General features: G+C 33.5%; 1 protein-coding gene across 1 annotated transcript; it reads right to left on the bottom strand.

The window, feature by feature from the left end:
- Nucleotides 1–244: 244 nt before the first annotated feature.
- Nucleotides 245–1,105, bottom strand: LOC129305477 (probable protein phosphatase 2C 55). Its single transcript, XM_054945498.1, has one exon. It carries the CDS (start codon nucleotides 1,103–1,105, stop codon nucleotides 245–247), a length of 861 nt encoding a protein of 286 aa, XP_054801473.1.
- Nucleotides 1,106–18,210: the final 17,105 nt, after the last annotated feature.

Genomic DNA, 18,210 nt, shown 5'->3' with positions numbered 1-18,210 from the left:
AAAAAAAAATGGTCACAATATGAAAGTAGACTCATATGAACCCAGAAACCACATAAAGAACATGTTCACAATATGACGTAGACTCATATGAACCCAGAAACTACATTACATATTACACAGTATTTAATAAAAAAATAAGAGTTACAACCCAAGTTTAACAGTATCTGACGTATGGCCAACTCGTTTACATATTTACGTATATTACGTCTGATCAGTAAAGTAGCTAAGTACCAAATATAAAATATCAACGAGGGACTATGTAGGCAACAAGAACAGTGATATCATCAATCTTGCCTCCTGTAAATTTTTTCCCAGCCTTGCGAGACGCTTCTGAAAAAGGGGTTTCGCCATGTTCGTTCCTGGAATTGCACTCTGCAACTTCTGCTATAAGCCAAGCCAGTTCTTCAGGCGTCACTTTGTCATCGCCCTCACAGCAACTCGACTCTATATACCTCTCGATCTCCCTCGGATACACATTGTCGAATACCCCATCTGTCCCAAACACCACTATATCTCTGGCCTTGACTTCCACCTTGAATTCCTCGGCTTTCTCCGGCGTGTCGCTGTTCTTACTATTCCCCAGCTGATATGGCCTGTTGAACTGGTGCTGTTGCGTCGGCGACCGGAACACTAACTTGTTGTTTCTGAAGAGCATGAACCCACTGTCTCCGACGTTCACAGCATGCAAGTACTGTTTCTTAGGGTTTTGTTTTAGAGTGGCGATGCAGGCGGTGGATGAACCCTGGCTTTTTGTGTCATGGAAGGCCTCATCCAGTACAGTTCTAGGGTTGACGGATTCTCTGGGTTGGTGTAGGGCGTAGAACGCTGCGTTTTGCATGAGCTCGCGGGCGTATTGGCCGGCGTCAATGCCTTTCCGGACCCAGCCGCCGACGCCGTCTGCGATGCCGATGACGTTACGGCGGGCGCAAATAAAGTAGGAGTCTTCCCCTAAGGGTTTGCCGGGGATGGGCTTTGGGTAGTACGTTGCTGCGACGTCCATCTTCAGGTTTGGACGTTGATGATCAAGGGAAGGCTTGGATATCCCCGGCTTCTTGGCCGGCGGAAAACATAGTTCAGCTCCGACACGACGTTTTTTGATGATCATTGTTGAAGGTATGCAGTACGAAGGTAGTTTCAGTTCTGGATCGTGATTCAGGTAGAAAGAGCGAAGAAAGATGAGTTGTGATTTTAGAAAGTATTTAATCTCTTCATTGATGAACTGTATATAAAGCGATCGTTTTTCGATGGCCAAGATCAAAAAAGATATTGCACTAAGATAATCTCTTTTCTACTATTCTATTTAAATTTAAATTCAAATTATCAAATTAATACAATATTAGCATATCTTTTGCCATAATGACTATCTCGAGTCACAATAAATTACAATTGACAGTTGTAAATTTGCTGGCTCTGATTTGTAGATCTTGTCTTCAATAATTGTAAAAGCAGCTAAAACTTCTGTTACTAATTAATACGCGACGTATTTGGAATAAATAAAAATTACTATAATATAATTAAGGAATTGAACATATAAAGAAATTTTCGCACCTGAAAATAATGTGATAAAAAGAATAAATAAAAAAAAAGATCTCGCGCATATACTATATAGAATATGGTCTGATTAATTTAATGGCAAAGATTACTTTAATTTAATTGATTTATTAAACATCAGATAAGATGATTTAATAGCTTGTTGGCAAAGAGTACTCCTAACTCCTAAGTTCTGGCCAAAGAAACTCCTAAGTCACATGGCCAGTAAAATAAATAATAATAAATTTAAGAACAGAAATAGATATTCAACGAGTGATTCATATTTAGTGAAAAGCGGGGGCTCGTAATTCCAAATTCTTCCATTTATCTACTATATATTCTCAGACGGCGGAGAAACAGTATCTTACGGCTAGAAGAGGAAGGGGAGCTTGCAAATAATATTTCGGCTTTCTTCGAACAATTAATTGTTCACTACTTCTGGTAATCCAAGCATGGATAAGGCTCTAGATGCTATTGATGTTAAAATTGATGAGGGGATGAGCAGGATGTTATCGCATCCTATCCCACGGGAGGAGGATCGCGAAGCTGCTTTCAGTCTGGGAGGCTTTAAGGCACCAGGGCCAGGTGGATTCTCTGGTAATTTTTATCATGCTTCCTGGGGAGAGGTTGGGGACAGTGTTTATAATGTTGTTAAAAAAATTTTTGAGGGTTAACTTGATATTTTGGAGATTAATGACATTAATATTACATTAATTCCGAAAGTTGACAAACTTGAACACATCTCCTAATTCCATCACACTGGTCTTTGTAATTTTTGCTACAAGATTATCTCAAAATTGTTAGTTATGAGGATGAAGTCGTATCTAGATATGTGTCTCCCCAACTTAGAGTGCCTTTGTACCTGGTTGTCCTATTCATGATAATTAAGCCTATGCAGAAGTCTTCTGGTCCCGTCCGACCTGATCCAACCTAAGAAGGTCCAGTCTTATTCAGTCCTTTTAAAAATTAGTCCTTCAAGACTAAAAAGACTAAAAAGATCAAGCTATTACTTTAGGTTGGACTAGATAGAAAATTGAGCATCTCAATCACTTAGTCCAATCTGATCCTATTAAATTTATTTAATATAATTATAATTAATTTACTAATTTTATAATAACAAGTTAAGCTAATAACAACTTAAAGTTTGGTCCCTCACAGGCTCACACAGTTTGGTCACTTGCTTGTAGTCTTGCACAATGTAACACCTATCCTATGATCTAGAAACTTAACAAACAATTGTTGAGGAACAAAGGCTCCATTTATTTTATCTAATTCTAAGCATAACGTTTTTTTTACATCATAATTAAAATATAACCAAATTCTAAAAATCTCAAATCAAACCAGTTTATGGTGGACTACCATCCAATAACAATAAAAGCAATTAAAAAGAAAGTAATATAGTCCAAAAATGATAAAGGTCCTAAAGTCATGGCAAAAAGTAAATGCAGTCCTGCATATGTTGCAAGGAGTATGAGAGCTAAAGGCTTACTCCTCTGGTGCCTTCCCTTGATTCTTACTCTGGCCTTCACCTAGAAAATGTTAAAAAATGAGTGAGCACTAACGTCTCAGTAATTCAAAGTTTAACCATACATGCACAAACTATAATCACACAATTATACAATCAATTATATAAGTGAGTACATAAGAATCATTCAGTTATAATATAAGAATTTCATAAAAAATAGTTCATAACATGTCAATATGCAATACCAAAAATCTCTCTTATTACTCCATCCATCCTTATTCTACTAACTAAAACCATAGGCTTAAATACAGTCTAGCCCACATGCTAGACTAAACAAGCATTTGCAGTGCTTAAGATGTACCCAGCCAAAGATACAGAGCCCAAGCCCAAACTATGGCTGTAACAACCCAGAAAAAAATTTATTTAAAAATTTAATTAATTGACTAACATATAAATCTGAATCATCTCATTGTTTCAGCCTATAAGAAATTACCACTTTGCCCTTAGAATAATAAATAAAATAAGTGAGTTTAAGACAGAGCATACGTGTACTCCCTCGGCCATATGAGTCGGTTCACAAAGTAAGAGAGAGAAAGAGAAATTTGGAAGCTTATCACGATTCTTGCTCTTCATTCTTCAGTGATCACCAACTGTTCTTCTCCTTTGTATCTTTAGTAGTCACTGACCAGAGTGAAGCTTAGGTTACGTTGGGTTGATTTCTCTATGCTCCTTGCCTCTATTTTTCCTCTTCATTTTTTACTGTTTCTATCTGTGTCATCACCTTTGAGTGGCTTTTGGGACGAGAGACCGAATTGTAAAGCTACGGTGATGCTGTAGTGAGTCTAGGTTGTTGCTATTGATTCATTTGTTGTGTTTTGTTTGTGAGTAGCGTCTAGTTTTTCTACTCCCTAGTTCTCCTGCAAGCTTCACTTTTCTCCTTCCCATAATATGTGCAACGTTGGCTTTCTCTTCTGTTCAGTATTTAAGGGTCTTCTTCTTCCTCCTCTGCTGTTCATCATTGTCTAGGCTAGTCAAGTTGAGGTGAGGGATTTTTAGACCTTCTATTTATGGATTGGCTATACATGTGAGTGTGTGTTGCTGTCACTGCTATATGTGTGGAGCTACAACACTTTATTTTTGCTCTACCATCACCTATGCGATTATAGAAAGAAGGTTGAAAATTTAAGCTTGAAACCCATCTAAACTTGGTAATAATATATAAAAATTTTTCATTTATCCCCTCTGTGACTGTACGTGTATGCATAGAAAAAGAGGTATTTCTATTTAAATGAATATTGTGGTCTTGCAAGGAGGCAAGATGATATTATAGATTGGGATTCCATTTAAAAATGATTGAATTGGTGATATTGTAAGGTTTCAAAGAAGCTGAAATTTAGGAAGGAAAATATTAATATTAACTTGACAAATTATGCATGTATGTTGTTTGATAAAATACTTAATAGAAAATTTTACCTCAAAGAAATAGAATGGCATGGCTAAAGTTTTATGAAGGAAGTCATAAAGATGAGTGATAATGCTTGGACCAATTTTAAATCATAAATTTGGCTTTAAATTTTAGATGATGGTTAATTAAAATTCTATTAAGATTGGAAATCTATTAAAATTTTATTTATTTATCTATATCATGATAGGGTGTGAGAAAGAATGAGACCCTGACCAGAACTAAAGGAGGGATACCTTTGAGAATTTAGAACTCCAACATATAAATGAATAGCATCCCCTTAACTTATTTTTATTTTCATTTTCAATAAATTTTTATTGAAATATTTTATTCTTAGGAATTACATTGGCTTTGAAACTTCTGGAATATTGATGATCAATAATTGAATGATGATATGTGCATTTGTTTCCTCAAGAAATGTATTTTGAAGATTATAAAATTAGTTGTTTATAAATCTCTAAAAATTCTTTGTTATTCAATTACCGCAGGTTTATACATTATTTATGAAATATTATTTTTGACAAGTACTACATTGAACTTTGAAATGATTCATGCGAGTTTGATATTAAAAATGCAAATTATATTTTAGAAGTAATTATTCTTCTCGCATGTTTGAAATGTAATTTTTAAGACGACTCTAAACAGAACACAATTGCTAATAGCAGTTCCATTAGCCCACGTTTGATTTTATGGCCTGAGCTATGTTTGGTTAGTATTATCCTTGTGGACTATGTGTTAATGTTTGTTCTCATAGCTTCGGCTGTGTTTAGTTACTTACCCTCATAGATTGTGTGTCTACGTTTATTTTTATGGTATAAGTTGCAATTGGTTATTTACCCTCGTGGACTGTGTGTCCACATTTGTTACCTGTTTTGTTGACTTCTCAAAATTTTAAATGTTGACTAACATGTGTTTTCAAAATTTACATAATTTTGGCTAGCATTTATACCACTTTGATTTATATGTGAGTAAATTGTTTCCTTTAACAATGATAACATAAATTGCTTTCAATTTACTCATTTTTTATGATTATGATTACAAATTTATGAGTTATTTTTTTGAATTATTTTTAATTAGTTTACACTATTATTAGAGTTTGTTAATTTAAATTTTAAAATTTCACTTTGGGAATGCTATTTATTGGAAAACTTGTTTTGGCCTGAGATTTATTAGCTGATGCTGATCCCACCATCGACCTCTGAAAGGTAATATAGCTACATTGGGTGGAAATTTTGATTGGTACAATAATTACTGATAGGCAAATCTCAATATCTAATGGAAAACCTCCAGGTGATGCTATTGTTTATCACCAAGTCATTGAGAGCTTTGCAGTACCTTACTACTACTAGGCCATATATTACCTTTCCTATGAATAAGTTGAGTCAGTTCATGTCTAAGCCTGCAAATACTATTTGGGAGAATTACATTCTAGAATCACTTAAGTAAATTATTTACAAACAAGGACCAATAATGTGGCTCTTTGTTTTCCTTCTAGAATGAGACTTATTGTTAGTCTTTATCTATAAATAATTTATTTTAGTTCTTAAATGTGATTCTTTCTACTATTTTCAAGCTGTTAGGACACTAAGATATCTTAAAGGAGCCTACAAACTTAGGTTACATGTCCAACCTTTCCTACAATTAGAACTTAATGTTTTTACAGATCGATGTTGATTGGGTCACTAACATGGAAGATAGGAAATCTATTACAGGTTTACGTGTTTATTATTTTTAATGTAAATATATAAGTTGTATGTATTTTGATTTAAAAGAAAGATTAGTGCTCCACATAAATTGTTGATAGACTTTATTTTCATTTGTATACTAGTTGCTGGCTGGAAGAAGCTATGCTCTTGATTTATACTATAATCTGTAAAAAAAAATTTGTTGTAGAATTTTGGGAGATCTTAGTTACAGATGAAGTTCTGCTAAAATTTCTACAAAAATGTTGAAATTTTCTTATGACAATTAGTATCAAACTATTAGAATTTTTTTATAGTTTGATTGATTCTTCTTCTAAAAATGGACTGCATTTTCATATTTGAGGTTTACAAAGATGTGTGAAGTGTTTTACACCCATACCGATCAACTTTTATTTTTGGGACGATAGTTTTGGTATCAGAGCCAATGTTTTTATAAATAGCTATGTAGAGCAAGAACTTTTTAGTGAGATCTCAAATATCATTATGAACCGGGCATAATTATAATTGAGGCATCATTGAAAGTTCTATAGGAAGTTTTCGAACATTGTTGGTTTCTTGTTATTGATTTCTTTGCTATATATAAAATTCCATTTTGAGTTAAATATTTCTTTTGTTTCTTTATATAATGAAATATGCCACCCAGACATTGAATATCTACCAAGAGCTCCACTAGTAATAGAGCCTCTGGTAGAATTTCTCTAACAAATGATGTGCCCTTAAGAGGTAGAGGATGGTGTCAAAGTAGGATCAGGACTAGGGTGGCCGAACCCTTAAGCCCCTTCAAGATATTCCTTCTAGAAGTGAATGAGTAAGTTCTCGATTTGGGAGCAGATTGTCCCTTTGACACATGATATGTAAGAGGAAAATCCTATAGTAAAGCTGTCAAAATTTATAAAATTAAATCCACCATCCTTTTTGGGAACCAATTCACGGGAGGACCCAATTGAGTTTCTTAAAGGAATTGAGAAGAGATGTAGGGCCTTGAGATGCCCTAATGTTCAGTATGTTGAATTTGCAGTGTTCTAGCTTCAAGGAGTAGCAAGGACTTAGGCAAAAACAGTTCAAAGTTTGCACGCGACTAGACTACCTTCTTTAACTTGGGTAGAATTTAAGACTACATTCCAAAATTGATATTTGCCTTAAAGTACCAGAGATGCAAAAGTTGAAGAGTTTTTGACTTTAAAGTGCAATAAAGGAATGTTAATAGTAGAGTATGATCAAAATTTTATAGAATTATCTTCTTTTTCCTCTTATATTATATTGATAGAAAGGGAATGAATTAGTAGGTTTGTACATGGATTACTGGTCAACATACATGACAACATAGCACCTATGTTGGGTCGTGATATCACTTATACTGATATTGTTGATAGCACATTGAGAATCAAGAATCGACATAAGGCAAAGGAAGCAACTTTTAAGAAACGCAAGATGGAGCACAATGAGAAATTTTGTCAATTCTTCTTCCAAGAGTCATCAATTTTCAAGTCAATCTCATTTTTATGCCCCACAGTCTATGCCTAGATCATTTGGTTCACCATCAGTAAGCACTCTCATTATGAGACCAAATTCTAGTAATGTTAGACCTTAAGCCCAGTCAATTCTAAATCAATCGGGTTACGTTAGAGTCCCTTGTACTAGTTGTGTGAAATACCATTCGAGATTGTGCTATAGAGTTTTTGGTGCATGTTTCAAGTGTGGGCAAATAGGCCATTTGAGAAGAAATTGTCTATATCTTCAGTCTATGCCGAGCCATAAATTAAAGCCATGGATGTCACACCCCGAAATTAGAACATGTTGGCACAGAATATAGAGATATTACCCATATTCCAAAAGTCTTTTTTTTTTAGAAAAATTTAATTTATAAGCCATGAAGACCTTTGATAATAAATTAAGCCATCCTCAATACAAACCATATGAACAAAAGATTTAATATTTTACAAAACAGTAGCAGCAGCAAGGAATTCTCTTCCGATCATTAAATAACACAGTATAAATTATAAGGATGAGGACCCTAACTATAGCTTCTGTGGAGCACCTGACATAAGAAATTTACTTTAAAAAAGTTTGATTTCAGCTTTTCATCTCAACTGAATATTACAGCCCCTTAAGGATTAGCGGAAGGCACAACATCAGCTAACGTATCTGAGATCAAAATAATAATTTTCAGTGAATAACGTCCCAACAATAAATAATAGAACTTGAATAAAAAGAGAAAAAAAGTTTAAAATAATTGTGAGTCAAAGAGACAACAGCTTTCCGAAAAATGTAAGAAACTTTAAAATAGAATAGCTCTGTAAAATTTTAAAATTAGATCTTAATTCATTGAACTATCATGGCAAATATTAATAAGACTTGCTTTCAAGAAAACACATATATGAAATAATATATTTATAAACAATTTACTTAATAAAAACCAATAGAATATGAAATCCTCAGATAATTAGATTCATAATTATAGGAACTTATCAGAACAATTAACAAACGTGGACACACAGTCCACGAGAGTGATAACCCAAACGCGGCTTTTGCCACGAAAACAAACGTGGACACATAGTCCACGAGGGTAAGTAACCAAACGCAGCCGAAGCCACGAAACAAACGTGAGTACGATGCTCACGAATAACCATCCCTCCATTCCACGTGCGTTGGCCATCGCACGGGGCTAGCACCTCCTATAAACACCCTGCTAGCTGGGTGTACCATGGCGCGCCAAGGGCTAACGAAACTGTCGTTAGCAACCAGTGTTCTGTATAAAGTCCCTTTTTAAAACCATTTTCAAACATGCGAGAAAATCATCACTTTTCAGATACAATTCTTATTCTCAAAATCAAACTCGCTTGAATACTTTTAGGCATTAAAACTTGCCAGAATCAAATTTCATATCCAATGCTCATGCGTGCATTTATCGAATAATCAAAAAAAAAAATTTCAGAGTCGAACTTGCATGAATCATTCTCTGTATCAATCCAATATTTGATAAAATAAAAATCTCATAATCAAAGTTCAAACTTGATTTAATTGGTCAAATAACATTTCAAATTTGGTAAAGCTAATTTCTCAAAATAAAGTAATGTTAATCAACAAATATCCAACAATCACATTAATGCTATTAAAATGATTTTCAGAAAAACGTAATATTTTAGCAAAGGAAATTTTAATTGAAAAGAAAAAAATTTCAGTTGGGACGCTATCCACTTACCTGAATTACTTCCCAAAATTTAAAAGCTCACCTCTCAACTTCAATTAAATGTCTGCTCTTCCAAACATCCTATAATTTATATAAAATATTTAATAAACTTTCAGTAAATTCAATAAATTACTCCCAATATTTCACAACCAATATTTAGCTATATAATAACTTTAAATTTTAAAATCAAGGCTTTACACATGAAAATCCCTCAAAAGTCATAACTCAATGCTCTATTACAATACAATCTCCTACTAAACATTTTTTTTTCTAAACACCGAATGCACATTATTTTCAAATCTCCCAGTAAATTACTCAACAATTTCTCTATAACTACCTACTTCTAAAGGATTTAACTAGTTAGGCACCACTTTCATAATCAAAAAGTTTTACATAATACCAACCTCAATTCACCAAATAATATCATCCAAATCCATTATGTCTCCCAAAAATTTTAATGAGATTTTTAGGAAATGCACAATCAAGCACTCCCTCTAATAAACATTTTAACAAACATCTTTAGGCATCGTTCTTCAAATTTTATATCCAAATTCAAAAATTCTGACCCAAATATATCACTACCAAGCTTTAATATGCCTTTCCTGCTTAATTTAAAATCTTCTTCTTAAACAATCACGGCAACAACAGAACACAAGAAAAAGAAATTAAAACTCCAAGTATTCCATTTAAGCTCTTCTCTTCGACTTCCATCCTAACAATTATTTCAATACCAGCCATTCCAAACAAATTAATTTAACTCAGCCACTATAATTATTAAGCCTTCCAACTCCATATTTAAATTATCTCTTCCCTGAAATAGCACAACAGCACAAACCACACACAAATTCTGTAATTTCACGCACACACAGAGTAACTACACTCTCACGCACAGCGACAATATACCGTGTTTAGGAGTACAGAAATAACCAAAAAGAAGGATCCCAAATCTCCTACCTTGAACCAGCAACGACGTGAGCAGAGAAGGAGGAGAAAGAACCTGCGACACTGCACAAGGAAGAGGGAGAAGAACGTTCCATGCATCCTTTCACAGTGTCGAAAACAGAGGAGGGAGAACTGAAATTCAAACCCACACGCACACCAAACAACATCACAGCAAGAAAGAGGGAAGTGATTGATGTAGAACTGAAATTCAAACCCACACGCACACCAAACAACATGACGGCAAGGAAAAGGGAAGTGATTGACGTCGCACCTGGGAGAACTCACAGCTCAAACTCTTAGCAGCGGCGGCTGAAGCTTCTAGACTCATCAACACCGACGACAGATGGGAATAGGCAAAGAAGACGGAGAAGACCGATGGAGAAGATAGAGAAGCTTGAAATTTCTAGATTCAGGATTTCTCTCACTCTCTCCCCTCATGCTCTGTTCTTGACCGACAAAGGGAAGGAATTTAAAGAAATGAAGTTTATTAGGGAAAATTACAGAAAAATCCAATAGATATTTTTTTAAAATTGCACAAGAGATAGGGGTATTTGGTAACTTCATTCGAGGTCAACAAAATGAAATTTCCTCCAATATAGGTAAGATTCAAACCCCCTGTCTCCAAGTAACATATGGCATAGCTTCCACTAAACCATTACTTCCTATTTATTATATAACTAAAACAATAAAATAAAATATCAATTGAAAGAAAAAAAAATTATTTAATTTATTTATCATTTAATTTATCTTTTTCTTTTCTTTTCTTTTGTTTTTTTTATTTAGGGTTATTACAATGGATCAATCTAATCTTCTCCCTGCCCTATTTCATTATCAATTTCACCTGCTAGAACTGCTTCTACTTTAACCAGCAGGGGTAAGTTTGGAAGGGGAAATGGTCAGTAGGGACAATCTTCTTCAGCGCAGAGACAGGCGAGAGTTTATGCTATGACAAGACAGGATGCTAAAGCTTCAAATACTATTATTACAGGTATTATAATTGTGTGTTCTAATCAAGCTTATGCATTATTTGATCCTGGATCAACTCATTCATATGTGTCTGCTTATTTTGCTAAGAGGTTGGGTAAAGAACCTACCAAACTTGATAATTCATTTGTAGTTGTAAACCATTAGGAGAATCTTTGATTGTTTCTTGTGTGTATAAGTCTTGTGAGGTGTCTCTTAAAGGTAGAGAAACCCTTATTGATTTGATGATGCTTGATATGATTGATTTTGATATAATTTTGGGAATGGACTGGTTAGCTTCCTACTATGATACTGTTGATTGCCACTTAAAAGTAGTAAAATTTGATATTCCAGGTGAAACTCCTTTTGTATTGTAAGGGAGTTTTATAGAAAGACCTACTAATCTTATCTCGGTTTTGAGAGCTCAATGATTACTACAAAAAGGTTTTCAAGGATTCTTAGATGTAATAAAAGACATTGATAAACCCATTGTTAATTTAGATCAAATCCCTGATGTTCGAGAATTTTTTGATGTATTTCTAAAAGAATCACTCGAACTACCACTTGATTGGGAGATTGAATTTGCCATTGAATTAGTTCTAAACACTCAACCAATTTCTATTCCACCCTATAGAATGGCACTTTTTGAGTTGAGAGAACTAAAGACTCAATTGCAAGAACTATTAGATGAGGGATTTATCTGACCAAGCACATCTTCTTAGGGAGCACCAATACTCTTTGTGAAGAAAAAGGATAGGTCATTAACACTTTGTATTGATTATTAGCAACTTAATATGGTAATAGTGAAAAATAAGTACCCATTGCCTTAAATCGATGATCTTTTTGATCAATTTCAGGGAGCACAATGTTTTTCCAAAATAGACTTGCATTCGGGTTATCATTAGTTAAAGATCAAGAAGGAGGACATACCTAAGACTACATTTAGAACCTGATATAGTCATTATGAATTCCTTGTAATGTAATTTAGGTTAAATAATGCACCGGCAGCATTCATGGATTTGATGAACTGGGTGTTTAAACTATTCCTTGATAAGTTTGTGATTTTTTTATTGATGATATTTTAATATAGTCAAAAAGCCTAGAGGAGCATGAACACAATTTGCATCTTGTTTTATAAATGTTAAGGGAGCAACAACTTTATCCCAAGTTCTCTAAATGTGAATTTTGGCTTGATAAAGTTACTTTCTTATGACATGTTGTTTCTAAAGATGGTATTCAAGTGGATCCAAACAAAGTAGAAACGGTGCAGAATTAGCCAAGACTGACAACTATTATAGAAATTCACAGTGTCTTAGGTCTTGTAGGATATTGTCATCATTTTGTCAAGGACTTTTTCGAAATAGCTGCTCTACTAATAAGGTTAACTCAAAAAAAAATCTAAAGTTTGAATGGGATGACAAGTGTAAAAATAGTTTTCAAAAGTTGAAGGAATGTTTAACTTCAGCACCAGTCTTGAGTTTACCATCAGTAATAGAGGGTATGCAATCTATTATGATGTTTCTCATATGGACTTAGGCTGTGTTCTAATGTAGCATGGACAAGTTATTGCTTATGCGTCAAGAAAACTTAAGAAGCATGAGCAAAATTACCCAACTCATGACCTAAAAATGGTAGCAATTGTTTTTGCATTAAAGATGTAGCATCACTATCTTTATGGTGAGACCTATGAGATTTACTCTGATCATAAGAGTCTTAAGTACATTTTTTTGAATAGAAGGATCTTAATCTTAGATAAAAGAGATAGATGGAGTTACTTAAGGATTATGATTGTACAATTCTTTATCATCCTAGCAAAGTAAATGTTATTGCTGATACTTTAAGTAGAAAGTCGATAGGTAGCTTGGCACATATGACTTTGACAAGGAGGCCTTTGGTGCAAGACATTCATAACTTGAGCAAAGTGGAGTAAAGTTTGAGATTATTGATAAGGGAGCATTTTTGGCTCATTTAAGAGCTCTTTCTTCTTTAATCGATCAGATTAAGAGTGCTCTATTTTTAAATCCAAAGTTATGCAAGTTAAAGGAAGCAGTCATAGCAAGAAGTAATACTGAGCTTGAAATTGACCATGAAGGAATATTAAAGTGTAAGGGTAGAATTTACGTGCCACAAGAAGAAAATTTAAAGCGACTTATCTTAGAAGAGGCCCATCATTCTACATATACAGTTCATCTAGGAGTAACAATGATGTATCAGGATTTGAAACAATTGTATTGGTGGGATGGCATGAAAAAAGATATGGCAGACTTTATTTCACACTGTTTGACATGCCAGCAAGTTAAGGCAAAACATTAAAAGCCAACTAGATTACATCAAAGATTAGAGATACCAAAGTGAAAATAGGAAAATATTACAATGGACTTTGTTACCGAGTTGCCTCGTACGTTGAATGGACATAATTCTATTTGGGTTATTTTTGATAGATTGACTAAATTAGTTTATTTCATTCTAGTAAAGACAACTTATAATGCTGATAAGTATGCTCAATTATATATTGATGAGATTGTGCGGTTGCATGGGGTCCCAATATCAATAATTTTTGATAGAGACCCTCAGTTTACTTCCCAATTCTGGAGATCTTTTCAAGAAGCTTTAGGCACTCAATTGGATCTTAGTATTGCTTTTCACCCACAAACAGATAGTCAGTCTGAGAGAACCATCCAGATACTTGAAGACATACTAAGGTCTTGCATTTTGGACTTTAGTGGTAGTTGGGATCGTTACTTGACCTTAGTGGAGTTGGCTTACAATAACAGTTATCAATCTAGTATACAAATGGCCTTATATGTGGCCTTATATGGCAAGCAATGTAGATCCCCTATCGGATGGTTTGATGTTAGTGATGCTAAGCTTTTAGGCCAGATCTAGTACAAGAGGCTATTAAGAAAGTGAAAATAATTAGAGAAAGATTAATAACAGCTCAAAATCGATAGAAGTCTTATGTTGATAATCAACATCGAGAGTTAGAATTCATGGTCGGTGATATTTCTTAAAGTATCTCCTATAAAAGGAGTGATGAGTTCGAGAAGAAAGATAAACTAAGCCCAAGGTATGTTGGTCCATTTGAAATCTTGGAGAAAATTAGTGCAATTGCTTATCGTTTAGAGTTACCGCCTGAATTATCGAGTATTTTTCTAGTGTTTCATATATTAATGCTATGAAAGTATTTATACAACCCTTCTCATGTGATAGAAACTCAGGAGATTCAAATAGACCCAGACTTATCTTGCGAAGAAGCTCCTGTGGCTATTTTGGATAGACAAGTGAAGAAGTTGCGATCAAAAGAAATTCTTCGGTAAAAGTGTTGTGGCGTAATCATTATCAGGAAGAAGCTACATAGGAAGTCGAAAGCAATATGCGTGTAAAGTATCCACATCTAGTTGAGAATTAAGGTAAGCTCAAATTTAAATTCAAAGGTCCAAATTTTTAAGGGGGAGAATGTAATAACCTAGACAAAATTTATTTAAAAATTTAATTAATTGACTAACATATAAATTTGAATCATCTCATTGTTTCAACTTACAAGAAATTACCACTTTGCCCTTAGAATAATAAATAAAATAAAGTGATTTTAAGACAAAGCATACGCGTACTTCCTCAATCATATGAGTTAGCTCACAGAGTGAGAGAGAGAAAGAGAAATCTGGAAGCTTATCGCAATTCTTGCTCTTCATTCCTTAGTGATCACTAACTGTTCTTCTCCTTCGTATCTTCAGTGGTCGCCGGCCAGAGTGAAGCATGGGCTATGTTGGGTTGATCTCTCCATTCTCCTTGTCTCTGTTTTTCCTCTTTATTTTTTGCTCTATTTTTTATTCTACCATCACCTATGCTGTTACATAAAGAAGAAGGTTGAAACTTTAAGCTTAAAACCCATCTAAACTTGCTAATAATATATGATATATGTGGGTTGAGGATTGGAGTGTGAGAAATTTATCCCCTTTATGACTATACATGCATGCATAGAAAAAGAGGAATTTCTATTTAAATGAATATTGTGGTTGTGCAAGGAAGCAAGATGATATTGTAGATTGGGATTCCATTTGGAAATGATTGAATTAGTGATATTGTAAGGTTTCAAAGAAGCTTAAATTTAGGAAGGAAAATATTAATATTAACTTGATAAATTATGCATGTATGTTGTTTGATAAAATACCTAGTCAAAAATTTTACCTCACATAAATGGAATGGCATGGCTAAAGCTTTATGAAGGAAGTCATAAAGATGAGCAATAATGCTTGGACCAATTTTAAATCATAAATTTAGCTTTAAATTTTAGATAATGATGGTTAATTGGAATTCTATTAAGATTGAAAATCTATTAAAATTTTATTTATTTATCTATATCTTGATAGGGTGTGAAAAAGAATGAGACCCTGACCAGAACTAGAGGAGGGCTACCTTTGAGAATTTAGAACTCCAACATGTAAGTGAATAGCATCCCCTTAACTTATTTTTATTTTCATTTTTAATAAATTTTTATTGAAATATTTTACTCTTAAGAATTACTATGAACACTGTATTTTGTCCAGGCATATTTCAAAAATAATAATAATTAACCTAAAAAAATATAAAAATACAAAAACAAAATTTAATCTTTTTTTAGAATTATATTTTCAAAAAAAATAATAATGACAATTTAACAAAATCAAAAATCTTGCTTGAATTTAAAAAAATAAAAAAAAAAGATCTCTCCCAACTTATCCCAATCATTTAAGAATATTGGGAGTCTACTTTTGAGAGTTAACTTTTCTCTTCTCAAATCTTATTATATATGTATGTATGTATGTATGTATGTATGTATGTATGTATGTATGTATTATTGATCAAAAAAACAAGAAGAAGAAAGCTGGATGAAACACTAATGGGCAGTCAGCACACACAAGCAGCAACATGCACACACACGAGAGAAACAAAAACCTGCAGAGGCACATACACGCAACACAGAAAAGAGAACACACACGCACGTATACTTTTGGCCATGCAGCAAAAATAACAGAAACAAAACGCAAAACACACAGCCACAACATAGAAGAGACACACGTTACAGCAAAATGTGAAGAAGGAAAATGTAGAGGTGGTCGTTCATGCACACGTTACAACAAAAGTGGAGGAAAATGCAAGCACATTGTCAATTATCTTTTCCACACTGATTAGGGAGAATAGAACACATGAGGATCAGTAGCAGAGAAATGAAGAAGAAGTAGAAATGTAGCACTCACATGCAAAAGAAAGAGAAACAGAGCAAAGAACTTTCAGCACATGCAGAAAATGCAGCTAAAAAGAAGGAAAAAAAGAATAAGTGGAGCAGGAGAGCAATGATTCACCTCTTCCATTCTCTATATAAGGCTGAATGTGAAACAAAGGCAGGGAGGAGTTAGTTTTGGCTGGAGATAGAAGAGACCGAGAAAATGTAAAAAAATAGAGAGGAGAGCACCGAAAATAGGGGGAAGAAAAATGAAAAAAAATAGAGAGAACTGGGAGCAAGACAGAAGAGACTGAGAGAAAGAGAGAACTGAGAGCAAGAGGAAGCTTGTCTGAGAAAAGGAAAGAGACTAAGAGAAGAGAAGAGAATGCGAGAAGAAAGAGAGAAAATTGAGATAAAAAATAGAGTCACAGACGAGCAGAAAAGAGGAGAGAAAACCAAGACAAAGAGAAGAGGAAGATGACGAGAAAAAGGAAGAAGAACAGAGAATAGAGGGAGGAGCATCCAAAAATGAGAGGAAAGGACACAAGAAGATGAGAATCAGTAAGAGAGAAAAGAGAACAGAAAAATAGAGGTTGGGAGGAGGAGGAAGAAACTGAGATTAGAGAAAGAGGAGCTGCTCTTGCTAGAAAAAAAAGAAGAAGAGAAACGGAAAGGGGACAACAATCAGGAGACGAAAATGGGCTTTTCTTTCTTGAGTGTGTTTTCTAAAAAAAGACTGAGAAGAGAAGAGGAGGAGAGGCAAAAGAGGAGAGGTTTTTTCTCTGTGTAAAAAGAATGAAGGCTGCATCTTGCATGTAGGAAAGAGCAGCATTCTGGTTTAAAAGCGTGACTGGGAGCTAACTATTTGCTTCTATCACTACAAGAAGTTTGAGTAGCTAGTTTTCTTTCTCCCTTCTCTACTCTGCTATTAGTACGCTATACTTGTTTTTTATGTTATCTCATTCCTATTCTAAATTCTTGCAATAGATATATGTGTAGATTTCTATCATGAAAATGATCTTTGATGATAATGCCTAGTATTTGAAATAAAAAAATTTGAAAGTTTTGAAAGTTTAAATCATGCTATGTATCTTAAATATGCTCTAACACGTGTTTATTTGCTTTTACAAATGAGTTTAGTTTAGTTATAATATTTTTCCATGATGCTTTCGATTTTAATATTAAAAAAAATTATTGTTAAGCTAAATGTAAAGTTAGATTTAAGTTTGCCTTCTAGCATGAAAAAGTATTAATTAACCTAAATTTAATTTCTATTTCTTTATTTCTCAAAGTCATACATTATTTTGTGTTTAATTTTCATTTGAGATTAATTGAAAAATTTTTGAAGGTAATTTTAATTTTATTAATATCATTTTCATATGGAGATTTTAAATGTGTGGTTAAACATATAATTTTATTTTGTTATTATTTTCCAAATATAATTATAATTAATTAAAATATTTGAATGGTGTCGTGAGAGATTTAAAGAATCTCCATAGATACTCAGCTTAGTTGCCTCATTGTGAAGGATAATGAGTCCTCACAAATGCCATGATCATTAACTTATAAAATAAATAAATAAATAAATTTTGTAAATAAAATTATAAATTTTTTTAATAAAATTAATTAATTAAATTAATGCATTAAATCTTTTGGTCATGTGAGATTTTTGAATATTCATAGATCTCTAGAATAATTATCTAACCGTGAAAGTTAATAAGACTTCGTAGGTATAGCGATTGAAATTTTTAT

The sequence above is a fragment of the Prosopis cineraria genome, unplaced genomic scaffold (genome assembly GCF_029017545.1).
Source record: "Prosopis cineraria cultivar Desert tree isolate PC_DT_omini unplaced genomic scaffold, ASM2901754v1 PC3, whole genome shotgun sequence".
Lineage (NCBI taxonomy): Eukaryota > Viridiplantae > Streptophyta > Magnoliopsida > Fabales > Fabaceae > Prosopis > Prosopis cineraria.
This window is presented reverse-complemented; position numbering and strand designations above follow the sequence as displayed.

What these genes read in the sequence shown, in the direction of transcription:
- LOC129305477 (XM_054945498.1), bottom strand. Translation starts at nt 1,105, where the DNA reads ATGATCATCAAAAAACGTCGTGTCGGAGCTGAACTATGTTTTCCGCCG.